Genomic DNA, 26,072 nt, shown 5'->3' with positions numbered 1-26,072 from the left:
CTGTCCTTAGTGTGACATGAGTTTCCAAAGGGACTCAGAATGCTCCTTTCTGTGACTTCTAAGTGAAGGTGTATGCCCAAGGGGTATTTACTGAGGTTTGATTTTATCAATTCATTCACCAGGTATGGGCTACTTAATTTAAGCTTTTTTACATTATTCGGAGAAATAACCTGCGGAGTTAGCTAAATCACATGCTTGGTCAATTCAGAGGCAAATGTTATTTTCATATTTTTCCCCTTTTGAATTGACCTGTCAATTTAGTCTAAATAGCTAACAGAGTAGTCCTGCATAGATGGGGCTTACATTGAAAATGGCCTTCTGATTTCCCCAAATTGCTTAATGATAGATCCAAAATGAATGTATTAGAAGTTTTAATACTGTCTAATGCTGGCCCAGGGGTGATCTGTACTGTTGGAGTACATACTCATTCCCATTAAGAAATTTTATAATGTCTATTTGAAATTTTCTGCCTCTCTTTTTTTTTTTTAAATATCTTTTCACATGGAGATAACTGCCTAAACCTTTCTTTTCTTAGAAGCTTTCCTGGCTTTACAAGAAGAGGCTTGGAATTACTCCTGATTCTTTCTTGCCCAAATATTCACCTCTAGCAGTCACCCCTAAAAATGCAGACCCACTCCTTTATGTGGTTCTGATGTAAACTGAGTGGATTCTGGACTATCATTCTGCCATTTTGCCTCTTCACCTTGGTGTTTGCCTTAGAGTGATTTTTCCAGGGGTAATGACTTGTTTGGTAGGGGTGTGATCTTACATTTAGTGCAACGTATTCATTTGTGTATTTAATGGGATTTAAATTGTATTAAAAATGTATTACAGGGCAGCCCGGGTGGCACAGCGGTTTAGCACTGCCTTTGGCTCAGGGCGTGATCCTGGAGTCCTGGGATCGAGTCCCGCATTGGGCTCCCTGCATGGAGCCTGCTTCTCCCTCTGCCTGTGTCTCTGCCTCTCTCTCTGTGTGTGTCTCTATGAATAAATAAATAAAATCTTTAAAAAAATCTATTATGGGGACACCTAGGTGGCTTATTCAGTTAAATGTCTGCCTTCAGCTCAAGTCATGACCCCAGGGTCCTGAGATCTAGCCCTTCATCGGGCTTTAAGTTCAGTAGGAAGTCTACTTGTCCCTCTTCCTCTCTCTCTGCCCCTACCCCCTGCTCATACTTGCTCTCTCTCTGTCAAATAAATAAATGAAAGCTTAAAAAAAAATTATTATGGTATCAGAGAAAAAAATCACTCTGATGTCTAGCCTTAATTTTTTGTGAATAGTTTGAAATGTGAAAGTATATTACTTTTTTAAAAAGATTTTACTTATTTGGGGGCAGCCCGGGTGGCTTACCTGCCTTCAGTCCAGGGTGTGATGCTGGGGACCTGGGATTGAGTCCCACATCGGGCTCCCTGCAGGGAGCCTGCTTCTCCCTCTGCCTGTGTCTCTGCCTCTCTCTGTGTCTATATGAATAAATAAATAAAATCTTAAAGAAAAAAAGATTTTATTTTTTTGGATGCCTGGGTGGTTTAGCAGTTGAGCATCTGCCTGGGCTCACGGTGTGATCCTAGATCCTAGGGAGCCCGCTTCTCCCTCTGCCTGTGTTTCTGCCTCTCTCTGTGAGTCTTTCATGAATATATAAATAAAATCTTTAATTTTGTTTATTTATTTGAGAGAAAGCGGGAGGGAGCAGGGGAGGGGCAAGGGGAGAAGGAGACGAAGAATCCCAAGCAGACTCCATGCTGAGCACAGAGCCCAGCACAGGGCTCCATCCCACGACCCTGAGATCATAGCCTAAGCCAAAATCAAGAGTTGGACATTTAACCGACTGAGCCATCCAGGTGCCCTGAAAGTATATTACTTTTGAAGAAATTTCAAAAATATTACACTCTCCTTGTTTTAAAAAATTAATTGGAAAAAAAAGGAGATAGGTTTTGATGAGTGATTTTAGAAACATTAAACAAGCTAATAAAAACCAAAACATATATAGTATCTACTGTGTACCTGAGACTGAGAGGTCTGATGATGTGCCTAAAGAAACACAGCTAGTAAATGGTAGAAATAGAATTTGAAGTCAGTCCTTCTGGTTTTTGAGTTTGTGCTTTTAACTACTATGCAGAGTTAAAGTAGAGAAGCTGCTTAGTGGTACCTGGTAAGTAAGAAGTGCTCAATAAATAATAACTATATTTGTAATTTTCTTATGATTCTAAAGCTTGAGATGCTTCTGTCTTCCTTAGGATTGCTTCTATAATACTGAAAGAGCTGTAGAAATGGAGATATAAAATGGATGATAATATTATGTACCTCTAACTTGATTAGAATACTGAAATGCTTATTTAAGATTTACAAAGATTAGGAATAAAGAGAATAGAAAAACCATGTTTGTTTTTTTTTTTAAATTAACTTAGCAATTACTGAATTTCTATTATGTACAGGTCACTTTACTAAAATTATTTTCTACTGTGTACAGATTACTGGGGTAAAAGAAGTAAGATTAATAAGACATAGATCTTGCCTATAAAGAAGCTTAAAATCTAGTAATGGTCTCAGATGCCTCTCATTTAAGAGAGTGAATGCAGAAGTGCTGACTGTGACCTGCCCATGGAACGGGACAGATTTGAAATTCTAGATTAGAATCCTGGTATCACAGTAGCTGTGTGCTGGGCGCACATCACTTAGCCCTCCAAATCTCAGTTTATTTTTGTTAGGATGTTGGTTACTGGCATTTCCTAAATCTTAAAAATGGCAGTTATTATGCCTAATTCATTATACTCAAGAATTAATATAAAGAATTCAAAAGAATCACTTACTGTGTCCTTAGCAGAGAGTAAATGCTCAGCAAACAGCTGCTGGAAAACAAGAATTTCTGACCACTTCCCTGCATGGCCCACTCACTGGTGGAAAGATGCACCCCCTCTGTGAGGCAGTGGCAGGGGCCCTTCATATGTTGTGCCAGGGCCTTGGAGAAGCAAAGTGAGATGGAACCCAGATACTCTTTAGAATGGTGAACTGAAGAACAAAGGCAGCTGCTCCTTTGGAGGCCAGAACAGGCCTTCCAGACAGCAATTTACCCACCATTTTTTTTCCTTACAGAGATACAGAAAGAAAACCAACATATAAGAAAGGCAGTGTATATATAAATATGTTTTCTAATTTTGTTATATGTTTAGGAGATGGGATGAGGGATCATGCTTTGAGCTGGTGAGTCAGTCAAGCAGAGTTGAGAGCAGAGGAGGGGAAAGCCATCTGTGCAGTAGCACAGCGTGAATGCCAGGCAGAGAGGCACAAGACCTATGTGAGACCTCCCTTTTTGCTTGGGACCAGGGCAAATCACTGAGGCCCTCTGAGCCTCGTTTCCTCCTACTGTAAATCAAGGAGGGTGAATTATATCTGTAATTCTCAAATCTGAATGGCTGTCATATTTGTATGGCTCCCTATTAAGAGGCGCAGCCTAGGAACACCAAGACCTTTTTAAAGGCACCCAAGGTGATTTTACAGTACACTGAGGGTAGAAAAGCAGTGGAGTAGATGATGTCTTAGGTTCTGTAGGATAAATGCCAAAGGCCACCCAGTCTGGCTGGACTAGTGGGTACCTGATTTTGGGAATGTTGATCAGAACCACACTGTGGAAGGTTGTAAACAGTCTATCTGTACACACCAGGGCATTCATGATGATTTTTATATAAAGGCAGTGCTGTAGAAAAAAAATGTATCTGTCAGTAGAAGGAGAAAAAAAAAGAGAACTAGAAAGAGGCTGTGAACGAAGGTACGAGCAAGCAAAACTGAGTAAGGTGCAGTCTAGTCGACAGAATTTTGTAGAAATATTGCCGCCAATTTTTAATTCATATGAGAAAATTAGTAGAGAAACATGGGGCTATAAGATAGATTTGAAAAGGGATGCCTCTGAAACCAGAATCAGGTTGAAATGAAGTTCAGTTCTCACGTGGTAATCACAGTACTATGTAACCAGCGATGGTCCTATTGAGATGAATGATCTGTTCTGTTATTAAATCAAAACCATGCCATTTTCTTAAGCTCCCACCAAAGCTGAGCAAAAGAGACACTACAGAGGAAGTGTTTCTTTCTCCTATTTCTCTCCCTTTCAGAAACAACAAAATACTGCTGATGAGTTTCTTGGGCTTCTGTAAAAGAAACATTTTCAAATATCTGTTAAGGTGGTGTGTACCTGACACCTGTTGATATCTAATGACTCTCGAAAGTTCCCAGGGAAAAAAGCAGAATCATCCAGGAGTACAGAGCCGAGGAGAAATGTCTTATCTGCATGGTCTTTGCATCTTGCAATACTCCTATACTCACCAAAATTACATGGTGAGCTCTTTTTTGAAAGTGTGTCAGTCCCTTAAGAGATTAACAGAGATACAGTTTTTCATAAAGAATTAGGTTCCCTGGGGATAACTTTGATGCTGACTTTTCCACTGTGTCATATGAATGTTAATGGACAGCCTTAAATGTTTAGATTCCTAGACTGCCTTAAGTGGTAATTAATCACACTGAATTCATACATAAAAGGTTTAAATTGCCATTCTAACTGATGTGAGCCATGACAAATGAAAATCACTACATCTTTTCTATCAAATTGTTGTGGGTTTGTGGTTTTTTTCCTGCTGATTTTTTTGTTTGTTTGTTTATTATTTTTTTACTTATTTATGATAGTCACAGAGAGAGAGAGAGAGAGAGGCAGAGACACAGGCGGAGGGAGAAGCAGGCTCCATGCACCGGGAGCCTGATGTGGGATTCGATCCCGGGTCTCCAGGATCGCGCCCTGGGCCAAAGGCAGGCGCCAAACCTGCGCCACCCAGGGATCTCTTTCCTGCTGATTTTGAAGAATATCCAAGCTCAGTTACATTCTGAGGGACTTAATCTTCAGCCTTAATTTCTAAAGTCTGAATCTTCTTATGGATTTTGGGAGGATTTCCAAATTAATATTAATGAAGATTTATGAGTGGCATCTAAGTGGTATAGTTGGTTAAGCATCTGACTCTTAAACCAAGAGAGTCAGACCGGAGAGTGGCTCCAGTCTCATGGTCTCAGGGTCTCAGAGCAGCTGCCTGTGTCAGGAGACTCTATTTCTCCCTCTTCCCCTCCCTCCCTAAAATAAATAAATCTTAAAAAAAAAAAAAAGATTTATGAAATCCTTGGAGGAAGAGTTCTGCTAACCATGAAATCAGTAGTCAAATTACCAGGATTAAAAAATAAGCTTTCATTTACATGTGCCCATGGAAGATGTACTTCAAGTTATATTTTAAATTAGAAACCAAGGAGTACATAAACATAGTGGACTTCCGTAGTTACACTCTTTCAGTGTTTATTGACTAAATGAATGAATCAGTTTTTAAAAAAGCATCACTAAAAGAGATGAGATACAAATTTCTTATAACCCTGAAACTTTCAAGCCACATCCCAAAAATAATCCACTGAAGCACACAGATGTTACACCTTGATATCAAGAACAGGACTGCATCAAGGGGAGCCCAGTAGGAGTTAGCGTGCTTCCAGGAAGACAAAGATGGCATGGACCTCCCTTAGGAAATAGCCAACATGTAATAGACCAATGATACATATGAGCCAAATTGCACAGATGAATGCAAGGTCTATGCTGGAAACATGACTTTTTTTCAAGGTCTATCATAGAAGACTCTTTTCCAGGTAAAATTGCCTTGTAGCATGCTGCTTCTAGCACTTGGAACTCAAACTCATGGACTCAATAGTAGTTTTTCCTCTCCAGATGTTCATCACCCAGAGACTGAAGACATAGGGGTTTTGCAGCAAGAACGACACTGAGCCGCCTTTGCTAATTTATGGAGCAATTCTGCTGAAATCTCAGCGTGTGAACAGATTACCAGGGAATCTTTTTAAAATGTAGGGTTTGATTCAGGAGGTCTGGATGGAGCCGGAGGCTCTGCATTTCTAACAAGTTCCTGGTGAGGTTGATGATACTGGTCCATGAATCACACACTGAGCAGCAAGGTCGTAAGAAATGGGTTTCTAAGTAGTTAGAGGAAGCAGATACAGTGTGATGGAAGAGTATGGGCTCTCGACCCAGAAGACAGGCTATATGAACATGATGAGTCACTAAGCTTTTCTGAATCCAAATTTTCTCCTTCAAAAAATGAAAATGATAGGGCAGTGAACACCTGCTGCATGAGGCTGTTGTGAAGATTAATACTGTTAATGGGAAAATTTCCCAGAGCATAAGGTACATCGCCAAAAAAATGATTGTTGACCCTAAATAGTGAAAACATAAGCATACAATTCTGTATTGGTACCCAATAAATGTGGGAGGACCCTTAGGTTGTGTGTTCTCTATAGTTCAGGGATTCTGTTTTTTTCATTCCACTCCTTTTACCAGTTATGTCTAGCACTGAGCAAAGTGGTCAGTGTTTGTGAAATTGTATTAGTAGCGAAGTTGATCACTGCTGGTGTGTATGTTTGGCTTCAAAAATACTGATATCAGGATAATGACCCAGTTTTGCCCCCATGGCACAAGCAGGAAAGAGAACTGCCACCCAAAATGTTGGTAATAACTTTGGGGCCTTGAGTCCTCTTTGAACCAGAAGTAATCACTTTTGGAAGACTAAAATGAAGAAAACAGAACCAGCCCAGATTTTCAATAAAAATAATATGATTAAATAGCCAATCATTCTTTGCCAACCAGTAGTCATGGTATTTTCTAACTTCACATCTTATGTATAAAAGGATCCTTCTTAGATATAAGAACAAAGGTTAACATGAGCTTGGCTGACTTGTCCCTGATAGGTGCCTCAGCCACTGTTAGCAGCCGAGCCTGTGGTGGTGCAACCAGTACTCCCGGGGCTCAACTCCTCTTGTTGGAGTTGGCTTCAACTGGCTCCCACAAATGCCTCCACAACTCTTCCTCTAAGGGTCAAGGTTTCTGATTAACAAGCCTGTAAAATATTAAGTAAAACTCTCAGGAAGTGCACAGCAGGAAACAGAAGGTAGAAAAAAAATCAGTGAATAAACTGCAGCATCATTTACATGTCTTTCCACTGAGAATTCAGAGACGGAAACCGTTGGCACCTTGAGACAATCTAGTGCAGTTCATTTGCAGTGAAATCCAGAGAGAATCAGGTTCTCTTTGCGAAAAGAAATGAGGTTTTAACGTCTAGTCAGAGGATTTAAACAAAGTGCTATTAAAAGATTTTTTTTTCCCTCTTTATAATCTGTAGGTCCCAGGAGAAGAAAGAAGAAGCCATCACATTACTGAAGGATTCCATTCAATATGGTCCAGAGTTCGCAGATGCATATTCAAGTTTAGCTTCATTGTTGGCCGAGCAGGTAATTGTGTCCTTGGAACTTCACATATTTTCTAAAAAGTTTTTACTGTTGAATATATAAATTAATATTAACCAGTTTTTGGTTCTGATGGTTTAATTTGTAAACCCATATTGGACAGCCAATCTCTATGTCAGTTTCTTCTTGACAGAAATTACAAGCCCAGCTTCCTTACTCTGAACAGTGTAGTGAAGAGAGCCTTTAGGCAAAGATGGTCCATTAGAGGTCATTGATATATTCTGTGTCACTTTGGGACAGAATCTGTCAAGAGCAATACACAATATTTGCCAGCTTTATTGCTCTTTACTTATATTCTTCTGGGGAATTATTAATGGGAGTCAGATCTCCAAACTCAATAGGGAACCAATCACTGATAATCTTAATAGATCCTGTGTCTCAGTACCTGTTAAAATATTGCAGAAGCTTACAGAACAGGTTCCAAAGACACAACACTTCTCATGGCATAAAGGGATATTTTTATCCGCCTCCTTCTCTTTGCTTGTGTCTACATGATTGGATACTGGTTTCAGTGTTCTGGATGCATGCCCCCCGCTGAGGGGAACCAAACATTAATTGTCTTCTCTAAATTGATGATACCGTTTTGTTGACACACGTAAGTGCCTTCAATAGATAGTGGATTCTGCTATCACACAATTGCCAGATTGTCTTTAAAATCAAGGTCAACAATAGACGTGGCCAATAAGCACATGGGAAAATGCTCCCCATCACTTGCCATCAGGGAAATACAAATCAAAGCCACAATGAGATAACCCCTCACACTAGTGAGAATGGGGAAAATTAACAAGACGGGAAACAACAAATGTTGGAGAGGATGTGGAGAAAAGGGAACCCCCCTGCACTGTTGGTGGGAATGTGAACAGGTATAGCCACTCTGGAGAACTCTGTGGAGGTTCCTCAAAGAGTTAAAAATAGAGCTACCCTATGACCCAGCAATTGCACTACTCGGGATTTACCCCGAAGATACAGATGCAGTGAAACGGCAGGACACCTGCACCCCGATGTTTCTAGCAGCAATGTCCACAATAGCCAAACTGTGGAAGGAGCCACGATGTCCTTTCAGCAGATGAATGGATAAAGAAGATGTGGTCTATATATACAATGGAATATTCCTCAGCCATTAGAAATGACAAATACCCACCATTTGCTTCAACGTGGGTAGAACTGGAGGGTATTATGCTGAGTGAAGTGAGTCAATTGGAGAAGGACAAAAATTATATGGTCTCATTCATTTGGGGAATATAAAAAATAGTGAAAGGGAATAAAAGGGAAAGGAGAGAAAATGAGTGGGAAATATCAGTGAGGGGGACAGAACATAAGAGACTTCTAACTCTGGGAAACGAACAAGGGGTAGTGGAAGGGGAGGTGGGCGGGGGGGGGTTGGGGTGACTGGGTGGCTGGCACTGAGGGGGGCACTTGATGGGATGAGCACTGGGTGTTATGCTATATGTTGGCAAATCAAACTCCAATAAAAAATATACAAAAATAAATATAAATAAAATAAAATAAAATAAAATAAAAGTCAGCACCTTCAAAAGATGCCCTGTAGCATTCCATTGGCTTAAATGTAATGAATGATTTGATACTGCATGTCAGTTCCATAGAGGTGTGATTTGCATTCAAAAAACTTTGGAGGTTTCACCAGGAAGCCAATTTAGAACTTTCTATGGATATTTAAATGTCAGAAATGAAAGCCTAGTTTTCATGCTAACTCTAATAGTAGTTGAACTTTAGACAAAACTCATGTTTGTTGGATGATTTTAGTGCATGTTTTAGCATAGTGGTTAAGCGGACATGGTGATGGTCATATTCTATGATATATACTGGTTGTCCTCAACTCCCTTTGGCTTGTTTTAAAGCAGACACAGAGGAGTTTTCTGAAGCAAAGATTGACTCTGCCATTGTTCCTTTTTCTCACCTCATCCTGTTTCATTCATTTTCATAAGACCTTTAATCGTGCCTCTGCCTGGCCTCTGTCTTGCAGTTGCTCACACATGCCAAGCATACTCCTCTTTTGGGGCCTTTGCCTGCAGCACTTTTCTCCCAGACATCTTAGAGTATCCTTCCTCCTATCATGCTGGTTTTACACAAACTTTACCACATCAGAGGGATTGTTTTTTATTACCCTTTCTAAATACCAGCATCACACTGCCCATCATGTTCTCTATCACCTTGTCCTGCCTTATTTTTCCCTATAACATTTATCGTCATCTAACATATGTTTTTTTTAAAGATTTTATTTATTTATTTGAGAAAGGTAGCATGAGCTAGGATGGGGGTGCAGTGCGAGAAGCAGACTCCCTGCTGAGCAGGGAGCTGGACTTGGGGCTTAATCCCAGGACTCCAGGATTATGACCTGAGCAGAAGGTAGATGCATAACAGACTGAGCCACCCAAGCACCCCTGACATGATTGTCTGTGATCCTTCTCCCACCACTAGAATATTTAACTCACAAGAATGACCATCTCTTCTATTTATGGCTGTATTCCCATGTCCATCACGTTGTATACATTCAATATACTTTGAGTGAATAAATGAATCCCTGTGAACTGTAGAATATATAGTCTCTCCAATCCAGTACATATTCTAAATTTTCCTCTTATGTTGTGGGAGGAGTAAGCATGTGGGCCACGCTGTTTTGTAATTGATCATACCTAAATGTGATATGTTTGTCCTACACTAAGCGGTAGTATGAGGACCACCATATGAAATTACTCTTTGTAACCATAGAATCAGGGATGGGGTTGAGGACAGCATCTACTATATCATTCAGTGGCTTCTTTATGAGGACTCAGGAAAAATTTCTCTCATTATCAGTATTAGGAAAGGCTCAGCCTTTCCTGAGTTGCAAGCTCTTAGCTTTATTTTTAATCTAATGCAGGAAAGTCTTGCAGATGCTAAAAAGGGTCAGCTCTATTTCCATCCACCTTGCCCCTGACCTCTGATTAACAGACATCTGGACTGTATAGTTGGCTTTTCTGTGTGTGATGCTTTTATTCCTGAGTTTATCATTTTCCTTAATTTATTTTATTCAATTTTTGTTTCCAATTTTTAAAACTTCCTTGGTTTGTAGAATAATAAGGTGTAAGTAAGCAAATAGAGTTGACCCTTGAACAATGTGGGGTTGGGTGCATTGACCACCTGTTCAGTCAAAAATCTACATACTGACTCCCCCTAAACTTTTTTAATACATTTATTTTTTATTGGTGTTCAATTTACCAACATACAGAATAACACCCAGTGCTCATCCCATCAAGTGCCCCCCTCAGTGCCCGTCACCCATTCACCCCCACCCCCGCCCTCCTCCCCTTCCACCACCCCTAGTTCATTTCCCAGAGTTAGGAGTCTTTATGTCCTGTCTCCCTTTCTGATATTTCCCACACATTTCTTCTCCCTTCCCTTCTATTCCCTTTCACTATTATTTATATTCCCCAAATGAATGAGAACATACACTGTCCTTCTCCGATTGACTTACTTCACTCAGCATAATACCCTCCAGTTCCATACTCCCCCTGAACTTAACTGCTAATAGCCTACTGTTAGAAACCTTACCAATAACAGTTGATTAGCATATATTTTGCATATGTGTTATATACTGTACTTTCACAATAAAGTAAGCTAGAGAAACGAAAACGTTAAGAAAATCATAAGAAAAAAAAGAAAATTATAAGGAAGGGAAAATACATTTACAATACTGTGTTTATTGAAAAAAGCCTGTGTATAAGTGAACCCTCGCAGTTCAAACCTCCTGTTGCTCAAGAGTCAACTGTAAATAAAGTATTGCATTAATAGTTCCCAGCTCTTATCTTTTTTTTCCCCCGATTTACCAGGACAGATAATAAACATTTAATTGCTCTTCTTGGGGAAAATTACTCTTACAGTAAGTGATAATATCCCTTACCTCATACCGGTGATAACACAGTATGTTGTTTTGCAGAGCTCTTTACAGATACGAGTAGAATTTGTATCTCTTCACACAATTACACCATCCTAAAATGCCATCTTTTCTTTCTCTCCTTATAAATCCTCCCTAGTTTTCAAGATCCAGTTCAACTCCTACTTGCTCCTGCCACATTTCTCCACCTCCCCTTCTCATGGGAGTCATGTTTCCTCAGAGCTCCTATAACAGTCATGGGAACACACATCAATGTGAAAACTAATCACATATTTTTAACTCTTGAATTAATATCTGGAGCTATAATTTAAACAATTTTTCAGATTTGTTTTCTTCACAAAACCATAAGTTTCTTTAAGAAAAGCAGTGGCTTCTTCGTATATCCATTGCTTTTTTAGGGCTTAGGATAGTTCACTATATAGTGCAGGCATTCATACCCCGTGTGTGGACTTGATTTGCTTTGGGATTCGGGTACTCCCTGTAGTGTGATCTTAAGAGCATTTGACAGGGAGCTAGGAGACCTGGTTCTAGACCTTCTTCTAGAGTTAACCAACTGCACAGACTTTGGTTAGGAGTACCTTACCTGGGATCCCTGGGTGGCGCAGCGGTTTGGCGCGATCCTGGAGACCCGGGATCGAATCCCACGTCGGGCTCCCGGTGCATGGAGCCTGCTTCTCCCTCTGCCTGTGTCTCTGCCTCTCTCTCTCTCTCTATGACTGTCATAAATAAATAAAAATTAAAAAAAAAAATTAAAAAAAAAAAAAAAGGAGTACCTTACCTCTCTGGGCCTATTTCCAAATCTGAAAATTGATAAATATTCTAAATTATCTTTACCTCATCTATGGTACCAACATCTTAAGAGTGTCTGAAGTTATCTTCTTTAATGTCAACTAAGTGCTAATGAATTGGCTTTTACCATATTTTCTTTTGATTCAAGTATAATTAACAAATACTGTTATATTAGCTTTGGGTGTATAGTACAGCAATTGGACATTACTATACATACTCTATACATTCTATACATTACTCAGTGCTCATCGGTATACATGCCCTTACTGCTGATGACTATTTCAATGAATAATATAAGACTCCATTCTAATTAGTGCTATTGTTTCTGTACAAATAAAGCATTAATATGCTAATATTGTGAAAAGCGAGTTGCCTTAATCAATATCTGGTCTTCAATTGTGTTGTCATCCTAAAGTAATGAACTCCAAGTTGATGAAAAGTTACTGCTCTAAAAATGATCAAGATGTTTCATGACCTTGAAATGTATTGCAGTCCATTTTGTAGTATCTTGCTATTAATACATTTTATAGAAAGTGAACATTTAGAGGTGCCTGGGTGGCTCCGTTGGTTAAGTGTCTGCCTCCGACTCAGATCATGATCCCAGGGACCTGGGATTGAGTCCCACTTCTGGCATCCTGTTCACCAGGGAGTCTGCTTCTGCCTTTCCCTCTGCTGCTCCCTCTGTTTGTGCATCAAATAAATAAATAAACTCTTAAAAAAAAAAAACAAATGGAAGTTTAAAAAAGACAACATATGTTCATTTTGCTCTGTTATGTTTAAGATATGTCAGATGCCTCATTTATAATCAGTTGTCTGGTAAATTTCATTTTTGTGAACCACAATGGGAAATTGAGGTAAAGTTATTGTGTATCATGTGGTTGGAAGTTGTGAACAATTTTTAAGAACAAAGAATGACTACAGTCATGATCTTTCCTCCCATATGAGGGTCACGTTATTTTTTGCCAGACTTTCCAACTCCAGATTCGAATGTAAAATGCAATGAGATCTAAGAATGTAATTGAAAGATTGAAAGGTTTTCTCTTTTGCTCCTTTGGGCAATTGATTTTTAACATCAAAGAGACAGAACAGCTGTTGGGCATAACTCAGGATTGCCTTCCCTCTCTGACTTTCAACAGCTTGTCTTCATGTTTTGAATTCTTCAGTAATAAAAGAGTACTTCAGAGGTACAAGCAAGACACAGAGAAACTGGTAGAGAAAAATCCACTCAGCTTAACATTCTTTGGTAGTAAACAGATTCATTTCTTGGTGGCACAACTTTATTTAATAGCTTTCCAGAATTTCAGACTCCCAGAGTATATCAAAGCAGTGACTGCAAACCTTGGTCACTCTGTAACACACTAGTAAAACCATCCCTTCGCATAGCAGGCCATCTTGCAGTGTCACAGTACACATGCATGGCCCATGCGTTCTGTGGCTGTGGGCCAACCTAATGGGGGAAAACTGTCCTACACTGAGCTAAAGTCAACCATCCTATCATTTGCTCCCTTTGAGCTAGATCTAACAGAGAGCTTGTTGAACACAGCTGAAGAGCACAGCTGTATTATCACTTCCCTCCTCATCCCTTTACTAAGTTAACCCCATTTCTTTCACCATTTCTTTGCTTCTGGTCATGTTGCTTTGCATAGCCTCTGGACTGTCCACTTTCTCTATGACAGTAAGGCTCCCCGTGTTGAACTATAGTTCAGCAATTTCAGGGTGAAATAAAAAAATTTCCCTGGCTGGACATCCTGGGTGTCTATTAAATGTCACCGTAAAATAAATATTGGTTGTCTGGCATCCACATGATGCTCTGGCTCACATTGGAGATACAGTCAACTGAAATCCCTAAAGAATGTGAACCTCTGTTAATAATCCAGGTCTCACCCATTTTTCAGGCATATTTTTAAAATCTGGATGAAAGGATTCCTCTATATCTGTATAAGTTGTATTTAATTTCAACTTCTTTATGATCAGCCTGCAATTTCAGACGTTCTAGCGTTCTAGGACTTTTTTTTTTTTTTTTTTTGCTGTTCTCTGTATTAACTCCCCTTTTCAGATATTTCACTTGGCAAATTGAGTAAGAATAGCTTCTAGTTATTTATTTATGTTTTTGATAAAAAAAAAAATGTTGCAGGGAGGGGCGCCTGGGTGGCTCAGTCGGTTAAGTGTCTGCCTTCAGCTCAGGTCAGGATCCCAGGATCCTAGGATTGAGCCCTGCGTCGGGCTCCCTGCACGGTGGGGAGTCTGCTTCTCTCTTTCCCTCTGCGTCTTCCCCCTGTTTGTGCACCCTCTCTCTCTCTGAAATAAATAAATAAAATCTTTTTTTAAAAATGTTGCAAAGACTTGCATTGCATTGTGTCCATAGGCTCTTCAGGTTGACCTCTTTTACCCAAGACTCTTTAGGTAGAGTTATTTAATTTTTGATTAATTTATCAAATCATATTATCACCTAGCTCACCTCATCTTATCTACAAGGTGTTGTGAGGCACTTTGTCAGAAACCTGCTGAAATCCTTCCCCTAACTGAAGGCTGTGATTTCATTCAATAACAACAGGATTTATTTGCCATCCCTCGCTCTTACTGTAAGCATGATGCCGTCTGTCTATACTATTTCCCAGCCTCACTGCCAGTAAAGCTAGGAGTGTAATAATCCCTTCTTGGATGTGTCTTGGACTAACATTTGGTCCATCACTCTCTTGGAACCCAAAGGTAAAAAGTAATTCTGTTAGGGCACAGTAGAGAATTTGAGGAAGGGAAATTTGAAAAATGAGTTAATAAGTTGAAAAGGCATTACATGTGAGCCTTTTAAGGCCCACAGTGGATTTAAAACTGATAGATAGTAAGAAGCAAAGGCAAGTGTCGAAGGCAAGGGTTTTAAAACAGGAGAGGAAGAAAATCGTGGAAATATGTGGAGTATTTTGAGGGGGCTTTTAAATGCATTCTGGTATGAGTAGTGGAGAGCTTCCTCTCTGGAATAAAGTGTGGGGATGGAAAGATGTTCTTGTGAGAAAAGAATTCCTTTGTATTAGGAACTGTTTGTATGTGAAGGCTGATGGGAAAAGAAAATAGAAAATTAAAAAATTCCAGGGCCAAACACCTAAAGGAGTGAGAAGACACATGGCCAACTGAGCGCCACGGGGAGCCCAAGGAGGAGGGAGATTTTAGGAAGGCAGGAAATGAGATCCGCTTCCACATTCCTTTTCAATTACACAAGTAATGTGAAAATGTACATGAAAAGTGTGGAAAAGTCAGAGAAGATAAAATATATCTTTCATTAGTAATATAATACGTGGAAACAACAAATATTATTTTTTAATACCGTGCAGGTCTTTCAACATACTTATTTTGTTTTCGTACTAATATTCACACATAATTTGTATCCTATTCTTTTCACTTACTTTTAAATTATATATATTATTTACCTATTTTTATGGTGCTGTACTGCCTTCATAAATACTATTTTAATGGCTACTTACTAGTTATCAAAATTATACACTGTAATTTACATAATAATACCCCAACTTTTGGTCATTTGGGTTGTGTGTGTGCGCATGTGTGTGTAGCAGTGAACTTTTCCTTTCTTATGGCTTTTTTAAAACAATATTTTGAATCATTTTGAAAGATTCCCATATCAAAAGAGTATCAGCATATTTCACTGAGATACCTTACTAAATTGTTCTTGAGATATGTTACTAAGTTGCTTTCCAAGAGAGTGGTACCAGTACTCTCTGTTGCCAGAGGTGTATAATCTTAAAGTATTGAATGTTAGTGGAACATGGAAGTGGAAATAGCATGTGGACAGATGGCAGTGAGGGAGATTAGGGCTGGGAAGATGGATTTAAGACTTCAAATAAATGAAATCACATGATGAAGAGGTAATTTCTCTGAGGGAGAAAATGAAGAATGGGGGGATAATTTAACTTTCTCATTTTACAGAGAAAAATATGGGTTATACAGAATTAGGTGCTGCTCAAGGTCATATAGATAACTAGTGTCAGGAGAGGACTAGAGCCTGGCTTCTTGATTCCTTGGCACTGCTCTTTCACTCTATGACCCTTCAGTCCTGTGATTAGACTATGGTAATGGGCAATAGTCAATGAAGTTGGGCGTGGAAAGAGTGGAAAGGAAGAGGATAAGTAGAGGAAACCCAGGAGGGTGAGTTGTCATAGAAGTGAGATACATAAAAGAATCTAGAAAAAATTGATGTCCCTGTCTGTATACTGCAGCAAAGTAGTCAAGAAAACTGAGAACAGAAAATAAACTTTTAGACTAGAAGTCAAGGTGGTCTTGGGGTTACTGTTCTTTTCTGGTATACTCTGTACCACTGAGAACTGGCGGTACTCCAGCTTCACAGATAGGATTGTAAACATTTATAAGCCCACCATCATTTTTAAACAGCCTGCTCTTGTGATAGATTATGTAGCTTACATTACACTAGCAGTAAAGGGGGGGAAAATTAACACTGCTTATGACTCTGACCCATTGTAAGTTATTGCTCTCCCTAGTTTTATAGCCTATTGAAAAACTCAATTAATTAATTTCATAACACTTAAAATATTTTTCTTTCATGTATTTTGGGATATGACCTCGCTTGATAAAAGAATGAAAAGAAAATTGGAACAGTAAAATAAAAGTTACGAGTATAGACTGAGAGAAAGGTTCAGAGTCAACTTTTCTCCTTCTGCCATCTTTTGGGTCAGTTCAGCCATGTATACTGTTGGCATTATGGCCAAGTAAACGTAAACTTAAACTGGACCCTACCTTGATAATGTATTGATTTACTTATTCAGCACATATTTATTGAACATCTAGGTACCACTAAACATTAGAGATTGTTGAACTAATAAAGTATGGGCCTTATTTTCATGGAACTAAGAGTCTAGAAGGGAAGGATGCCCCTAAGCAAAGAATTATAGCCCCCTCCCTAGTATCTAACACAACTGTGACAAACGTGCAAAGAGAAAGTACCAATGAGAATAAGATACGGATGTGGCCTAATGTGGAAAGGGGCACATGGGGAGCAGGGGCAGGGACCAAAGAGCAGCATGTCATCAGATACCTGAAGAACTTTTAGATATCAGCAAAGTAAAAAGGAATGGGGAAAGCTTTCTGGCTAGAGAGAATAGACCATGTGATGAAGGCTCTGAGGTGAAGAAGAGCAGGAAATCTTTCTCTAACAGGAAATCATGTGTCTGAAAATGCAGAGAATGAGGACAGTGTGAGAAGAGTTTAGTGATGGAGAGAGTGCAGCTCTCTGCAAATGTGAGCTTTTCCCCCTTTTTTCCTGATCTACAGTGTTATACACTTGTGGTTCCTTACTCTCATCATACTTTTAACTTTCATTTAACTGTTCTTGGCATTTCCTCTGTAAAGTGCTTGGGGTTTTTTGCATAAATTATCACACGGTGTTAGTGATCACAGTCTGCTGAGTGATAAAAAAAAATTCAAGATGAAGAAATACCTACCATTTCCTTGGTGAGAAGAAATGCTAAGTTAATTGGTTTATTTTAGCTGGATGAGAAAGAGAATTAGACATCAAATATTGGCAGCTCATTGCTCACGAATGTCCCCGCTGATGGCTGTTGGGTGGAAGAATGGTTTTGTAAAGAAAATGAAAGCAAAAGAGAGGATGGGAAAGCAGGCATCTCTGCTCTGTGTTTTGAGCTGCTATGTGTTGGAGAGTTTCTTAGAGAAATCTTTGGCATGAGTTTAAACATCCATTGCTCCTACACTTTCCAGGTTCATCATAGTAAATAAAGGCATTGGAATAAAGGGGAAATACCTTATGGCACTGTGTGCCATTGACCAGAATGGAAATACGTCCAGAAAACAATTCAAGTGTGTGACCATGATGTCAGGGCACTAGCACAACTTTCCATCCCAATCTCTGTAGGTCCTTCACCACTTTGCAAAACCACATCTTACACCTTCTGTACAGTAAGTACCCATTTTGGCCATTCATTAAGCCAGCTGTTTACAAAGTGTTGTCTGGAGAACCCTGAGGTCCAGGAAGGTCAATGCAGTTTTCATAATACTACTAACCAGTAGTTTGCCTTTTGTTCTCTCATTCTGCTGTGAGTGTACAGTATTTTTTTAGAGGCTACATGATGTATTTACAATTATGAAAAGACCACTAAAATATTCTTCCACTTTCCAATTACATGGCTATGTTTTTTCACATACTTCAACTAAAAACATAAAAATAGATTAGCACAGGAGCGCCTACTAGGTGGCCCAGGCAGTTGGTGTCTAACTCGGTTTTGGCTCAGGTCATGGTCTCATGGGTCATGAGATGGAGCCCTGAGTCAGGCTCCGTGCTCAGTAGGGAATTCTACTCAGTTTGAGAATTCGTTCCCTCTGTCCCTCCCCCCACTCACTTGTGCATTTGCTCTCTCTGTCTCTGAAGTAAATAAATAAATCTTTTTTAAAAAAACATAGACTAGCATGAAAGTAGATGTGAGAATCCATCTGTCTTCTATTATTAAGCCAGACATTAAAGAGATTTGCAAAAATATGAAACAATGGCAGTATTCTCATTAGGTTTTTCTCCCCCCATGGAAATTTTTTTTTTAAATTTTTATATGCATGTATTATGTTTGAGTTTATTTTAAATAAATATTTTAAAATTTTCTCAGCTTCTGGTCTATTGTAGTAAATATTGATGGATATAGCTCACATAAACAAAGCTCTTTGGGAGTCCTTGGTAATTTTTAAAGTACAAAAAGATCTGAAACCAAGAAGTTTGAGGCTTGCTGCATTAAGCCCATATCCATTTGTCCTCCTGGTTGCTGCAGCTTGAACTGCAAGAAGTTTTCCAAATATCAGTTGGCCCAAGAGAGTAAATTACAGTCAAGTTGCTTTTTCCAAAGATCTACTCTTCACTTTCCCTTCCCTGAGGTAAAAAGCATGTCATGTTGGGTAATTACAGCATGTAAAAAGTGGAGATGTTGACTATGCTTTATCTCTCCCCCAAGGCCCATTTTATTTCCACCCTATTGAAAGTGCTTGAGCCTTGGAGAGGAGCCCATGGTTGCATGCTGCCCATTTTAACCATTGCCCTCAAAAATGATCTCATGCTGAGGCAGCGGTTGGTAGGGACTCTGGTGTACAGCAGGCAGTATTATTTGTCAGAGCCATTCTCTGGTCACAACCATTTTTAATTAAAGTTGTCCTATAAATAGCTTATATTCATTTCCCCTGGATCTCACGAGTCAGTAGAGACTAGGAATGATTAGCTTAGGTCAGGACATCGAGCCAGATGAGGTAAATAAAAAGTGAGTGCTTGAAATAGAGCTTCAGGGATGCAGTACTACTACTTGTTAAGATAAATGCATTGCCCTTCCAGAGAAGGTGGAATTTATTTTAAATAAACACCTAGAAGGTATTTTTCTCCTGTGGTGGTGGTTCTCTTTCATTTTTTAATAAGCAGAGTTAATCATTCCTTGAAATTTACAGTCAAGCGAAAGGAAAAGACAGATATTGAAGACATTTTTCATAAAGCCAGAGTCTTGAGACTGCCCTTGGGTTACCAAGGGCACATGGATGCGATCACTTGCTCTTGATACGCATGGTCTTTTAAATCCCATTACTTCTTTGGACTTTGAAAATTGCATTTCTAGTGGAAACCCAGTTCATAAACCCCCAAATAAGAGAAGTTTTAGATGAAAAAAGTGACCTTTTTGGCTCTTTGAGAGCAACAAGAATGTGGGAAAAACGTAAAATGAAATCAGGTAAAGGGTAATTGCACTTGAAAACTGTTGTTGACTGTTGGATCTGACTCCAGCAAATTAGAATGTGAAGACATCGGTTTTATTCTTTTCAGGAAAAACACCTTCCAGCTCTCCTATGTTTAGTTGTAAAATGATGTTTCTAAGATTTGAAGTAGCTATGGATTTTTTTCAAGCACACCTTTATGTTGTGCAGCTGCTGGAGTTCATGGTAACTAGCATTCTCAGGCATTTGGATCATGACAGGTGTAGAGAATCTATCTCACCCCAGGTCCGGGTGTCATTTCTGGCTGCCCCAAGTATCTTGTGATTCTCTTCCCATGACACTGTCACAGTACATTGCAGTGTCTTCTTCCTGTCTGAATCCCACTTGACTGTCATGGCAGGATTGTTGTCTGTCTTGTTCACTCTTCTAGCTCCACTGTATACTAGACATGTGTATGGTGCTCACAAATAATTGTTGAGAAGACAGATGGATATCCAAAGGTATAATTGCTTCTTTTGATGCCAGAGACACCATTATTTCCAGAAATACTGCTTCTGTTCAGGGCTTACCAGCTCCCTGTATGTCCACTAAAAAACTAAATTCTGTTTTCTGTCCCCATGTAGCTATGAGATATGGAGCAAGTTTGGTAGCCACTTTGTACCCACATTTCTTGATTAGTTAAAAATGGTGGCAAATTAGTGTCTATTTCTACTTAAGTTAGTTATACATTTTTATTTATAAATTAATACTTTCCAGCTCTAATGTTCTTTTATTTCCTCTGCTGAAAATTTTATCCATTGCATTTTTAATAATTGGGTGGGTTTTTTTTAATTTTTATTTTATCAGGACTATGTTAGTGTATTTTATTTTAAGATTTTATTTATTTATTCATGAGAGACACAGGCAGAGGGAGAATCAGGCTCCATTCAGGGAGCCTGACATGGGACTCGATCCTATGACTTCAGGATCACACCATGGGCCAAAGGCAGGCACTAAACCGCTGAGCCACCTAGGGATCCCCTGTTAGTGTATTTTAAAAGTACCATGTAATGTAGAAAATTTGATCCTTCTACAAAGACAAAGATGGCATTAGAATCCAACAGCAACACTAGTTCAAGGGTGACACAGAAAATTTCAGATTTTCAGGAGCTGATCACTCCCTTTGGATTAACCAGGGTTTTCTTTTTCTGGTTGCCTCTAGGATATTAGGTGTTTATTGACCTGTTTCAGAAGATGATTAAGAAAAGTTAAAAGGAAAAATACCTGGGTTAATTATTTCTCATTTAAAGCTATTAATTAAAGAGCTTTTGTAGGAAAGGAACTTGAACAGGGCCTTGACACCTGATACAGCCACAGGAACAGTTCTAGGATACCTGAGCTCAAGAGCAGCTATACCTACCTTTTTAAAACACTGCTCTCATTGGGTTGTAATTGTTAGTTCACTTGTCTTTGAGCTCCTAAAATAGAAATACTTTGTTTTATTCATCTCCATGTTTTTAGTATCTGCCTCCCTGTGATACCAGTAGTAATGCTAGCGCTGTGATCATAATAAGGATGTGGCTAAGATGACAAAGTGCTATGTGCTAAACCTTGTTCTACGTGCTTCACATGTTTTGATCCATTTAATACTCACAACCACCCTATGAGATAGGGACTACTGTTAGCCATATTTTACACCTGGGCATAGAAGCAAGGCATAGATAGTAAATGGTGAGACTGGGATTCCAATCCATTTAGTCGCTCACCGGCAGCCCATTTCTTAATCGCTTGCTATACTTTCTATAGGCATTGAAGTAAACTTGTCCTGAGTGAATGAATAAATGAGTAAGTATGCAGTGGTACTTTGTAGCTACTAATATGATTGGAGTCTTATATAATTTGTGTTCTGCTTATCTCTAAACACACATGCACACACACTAATTTATCAGTTCTTCAATGGATGATATTTTCATCAAGTTTTTCTTCTCTTTAATAGATTAAAAGATGGTTTTGAGATATTCATTCATCTCTAATTTTTCTAAGTTTGACAATTTGTTGTTGGCAATCAAAAATACATATACTAAAAATAAATACATATACTTTACATACATATACACATACACACACATATGTATATGCACATATACTTTTTTAGAAACATGGATCTCCATTTTTGCTAGACTCTGGATTTGTAATTCAAATAGATGAAATCTGCCAAATTCCAACTGCACCTGGTTTCCTAAATGGTACTTAAGTGTGTGGATTCAAAGAGATAGCTGCATGGGCACCTGGGTGACTCAGCTGGTTAAGCATTCAATTCTTGGTTTCTGCTCGGGTCATGATCTCATGGGTCGTGAGATCAAGCTCCTTATTGAGCTCTATGTTCAGCCTGGAGTCTGCTTGAGATCTTTCTCTCTGCCCATTCCCCCTCACACCCATGTGTGCGCTTTCACTCTCTCAGATAAATAAATAAATCTTCAAAAAGTTGTCAGCGGTCATTCCACAGAGTAAAGTGTCTTTACCTTTCTGGGTCAAATCAAATTTAGGCTCCTTGGCTTATTGTACAACTCTCAGTGCATTTTTATTCACAAGCCAACAGTGTCACGTCTGAGAAAATTGATGCTGTATGTTCCTTTGCATGAGTCTGGTTGAATGCTTAGTAGTAAAAGCAGTAATATCATGGAATATGCCCACCCCCAGAGCATATTCAAGGAAAAGTTGCTATGTGCTTTATGCCAAATCATTTCCCTTTACCTGACCTTCCCAGCAGTACCAGGAAACTATGAAATTGTTTACTTTGTAATTGTTAGAACCTAAGTAGCTTTGATTCATTAAGTAGGTTTTACCTTTTATATTGTGAAAGAAAGTGTGGCATGGCAATCTCAGATGGTTGTGAAAAATGTAAATAAAAGCTAATTCAGAATTACTAGTGTGCTAAAGTGAATCTTTAGAAGAAGACCAGGACAATTAGGAAATGACTCTTTGAAGATGTGATGAATGGTCTGGGCCTTGCACTGTAGTAGGAGTTGGAGGGCTGCCTTTGGGGAGATATATATTCTGATTGGAGGGTATGGCTCTGAAATGGAAAACACAGGTTGAAGAAAAGAAGGAGCAAAGAGTTGGGTAGGCTCTAGAAACATTTTGATTAAAGAAAGGTCACAGCCAGTCTCTCCATAATCTGCATCAGCTTCCTTCTCCTTTCCTCAAATACCTTCCCAAATAAACAAGATAGTGTATGTAAAGAGAATGCTAGTTATGCCAAGTGCAGCTGCAAGACAAATGTCCCAGGCATCTCTGGCTCCCAGTCAGATTGTCACCTCTGAAGATACTCCTCTATGGTTGTATCACTCATTTTCAGAGAGTTACTAGGGTGAGGGAATCCCCATTCAAACAACTATTTGAGGCTTTTTCCAATTATAGGGCAAATCCTTCCAGATGTCCCTTCTTGGTTAACATCTGCTTGTTTGCCCTGAAGGAACTAAATATGAACAGATATGAACTGTAGGAATTTGTGCCATTAGCACTGACTTTAATTCAAAGTACATAGTGTTTGATCTTAGTACCTATTGCATAGTAGATGCTCAGTAAGTTAGGTTTTACTTGTCCCACATCAGTTGTTCAGTTTATTATTGTTACTGGGTTTTTTTTTTTTCTCATTTATTTTCCTGTTCTGTTTTAAAGGAGAGATTTAAGGAAGCTGAGGAGATATACCAGGCTGGAATAAAGAACTGTCCAGACAGCTCAGACTTACACAACAACTATGGGGTTTTCTTAGTTGATACTGGTAAGTGAAATTAAAGAGAACCTGTTCTGCTGAGATGAGATAATACTATGTATCAAGCAAAATGGCAACCACCCAAATGATGTCTCAGAGGTCACATTCACTGGGTTTGGCAGGAAACTCACATTGTTGACCGTCACATTGTACCATGGGGCTGTCATTTCTCTAAGCCTTCAAGCTCAGCTCAGTAAAATCCGCCCAGTTTGTATAGCTCTAAGAGAGCTGCCCCTGCCAACCTCCCCACCGCCAGGTGTTAGGAAGTAGCCTTGCTGATTTAATGAGTAGCAGGCCTTTGAGTATCATTTAGACAAGTCCATAAATCTATGATGGTGAAACATTCCTTAGCAATGATGCAGGGCTTGCCTCTGAATCTAGTTACCGGCAGATGGAAAATACTTTTCTACATCTGATAAAAAAAAAAAGTCTCCAGAATTGTCTCATCATTCTTGATGTACATTACAGAAACTATATTATTATAATTGATAGAGTACACTTATATGGCAGGAACTATATAAAATGTACTTACTCCATCTTATTTAATGCAAAACGTTACTGGGCAGGGATTCTGTTTTCTTTGTGATTTGTGTCCCATCTACTGTTGGCATGCTATGAATACTTATAAAGAATCAAAAGGTATTTGAATTTAATGCAAAAGCACCATTTTGGTCTCAGTGACCATTAGACTATATGCTTTGTGATAAAATTCCATTTTAATTATTTTGTCAATATGAATGCTCGAAAGGGTTTTTATTTTCTAGTATATCTGAAACTTTACTGTTTTATAGAATGCAAATTTACATTCTTAAACTCCTAGAACATGTCCCTTATTTTTGCATATAAAATTGTTTTGTAGTGCCACCTGCTGGTTTATTAGCAACACAATAATACGTTAGGTGTCCTAAAGATTTAAGAACTGAAAGAGACTTCTGTTGGTTTGGTGTTCCCTCTTCTACTTCAACAACAAACGGTGCTATTCCCCTAAAAATCTCACTGGCCTCCCTATATATCTTCCTGCCACTCCCTTTATATTCATGTATTTTATACTGGTGAAATTCTCCCTATTACCTGTGACCTGTACATAGATCTGTAAAAACATAACATCGGTTTTGGTGCAGACATGTATTCAAAGAAGGTGCACTTGAGAAGGTGTCTACAGGTAATAAGCATTCCATTTTTTTTTTTTTTTTAGAACTTCAGACTATACTACAGTTCAGTCACTGAGATGTAATTTCACTAGGAAGCTTCTTTGGGGACCTCATCAGAGACTGGATTCTAGTTCTGGTCTTCATCCTCAGTTGACTTGGGATTTTTGTCAAGTCTTTTAAGTGCACTGTGCACTTTAGTGTCTATATCTCTGAAATAATACTTTTGTTTATTTTTAAATAGCTCCTAAATCCCAAGAGACAGCCAAATGGTATCAAGAGGCAGCTAAATGGGGGGGGGGGGGCGCTTGCGTGGCTCAGTCAGTTTAGCAGCTGACTCTTGATTTCTTCTCAGATCATGATCTTAGGGTTCTGAGATTGATCTGATGCAAGGTTCTCAGGGCAGAGTCTGCTTATCCCTCTCCCTCTGCTCTTCCCCCTTCTTGTGCGTTCTCACACTCTCCCTCTCTCAAATAAATAAATAGGTAAAATATTTTCTTAAAAAGGCAGATAAATAGTATCAAAAATACCTGTAAAGATCATTTAATTAAAATATTTTAAGATGTGTAGTTCATTGGACATATGCAAGGTGGCATTATTTGTTGAAGTCCCAGTACATAAATACCGTTTAACAAAAATGTATGGTTTTGAAAAGATTTTCATTATCTAGCTGATACATGCTTCTGTAAAGTAGTGCTTCAGTTGCTATATTGCAGTAGAATAATTGAGGCCAACCCTTAGAAATTGTTTCAGGAGAGTATTCTTTCTATAATAGCCTATTCTATTTTTCGTATAATGAGAATCAACAATATCTTGTATAAGTAACAATCATTGATGATTTCAAAACATCATATTATCTAGGGCAATGGCCAAAAAAACACTTTGGCTGAAATGCTATGCCTAATAAAAGAAACAGATTTTAGTTCTTATTGCTTTTTTTTTATTATTAATTTCCTTGGAAGTGGGAATGAGTAATAAATGGTCCAAAGTCAAAGGAGACGAAGCCAAATGCAAGCTAATTTACCAATTGAATAACTGATGATATGACTCAGTAATATGAAGAGGAATGATATGCATTAGAAGAGAAATGAAGAGTCTCATGTATTGTATAATTTAATCATTCTCTGCTCTTACCAACCACTACTGGTTACTGGTTACAGGCTCTCCAGAGAAGGCAGTGGCCCATTACCAACAGGCCATCACCCTCAGCCCAAGTCATCACGTGGCCATGGTGAATCTGGGGAGGCTCTACAGGTCACTGGGAGACAATAGTGCGGCCGAAGAATGGTACAAAAGGTAAAGTTTCTTTTTGTCACTTTGTAAGTTGCCCAAAGACCTCAATAGTTGCCCTTCCAGTGCTTAGTCATCAGAACAGACAGGCTCTTAGAATATTAACAAATATTGCCAAGTCAGGCATTACAGATTCTCCTCTTCTACTACCAA

General features: G+C 38.9%; 1 protein-coding gene across 3 annotated transcripts in view; it reads left to right on the top strand.

Moving 5' to 3' along the window:
- TMTC1 (transmembrane O-mannosyltransferase targeting cadherins 1) overlaps positions 1–26,072 on the top strand; it is a 265,261-nt gene that overhangs the window by 226,141 nt on the left and 13,048 nt on the right. For all 3 annotated transcript variants that reach the window (XM_041735889.1, XM_041735890.1, XM_041735888.1), the window contains 3 exons: positions 7,207–7,315; positions 23,388–23,490; positions 25,790–25,925. In XM_041735889.1, coding sequence (XP_041591823.1) covers positions 7,207–7,315; positions 23,388–23,490; positions 25,790–25,925 — 348 coding nt within the window. The remainder of the gene's footprint in view (positions 1–7,206; positions 7,316–23,387; positions 23,491–25,789; positions 25,926–26,072) is intronic.

The sequence above is a fragment of the Vulpes lagopus genome, chromosome 21 (genome assembly GCF_018345385.1).
Source record: "Vulpes lagopus strain Blue_001 chromosome 21, ASM1834538v1, whole genome shotgun sequence".
Classification (NCBI taxonomy): Eukaryota; Metazoa; Chordata; class Mammalia; order Carnivora; family Canidae; genus Vulpes; species Vulpes lagopus.
Note: the sequence above shows the minus strand (reverse complement) of the source record. Positions and strands in the feature narration are given on the sequence as shown.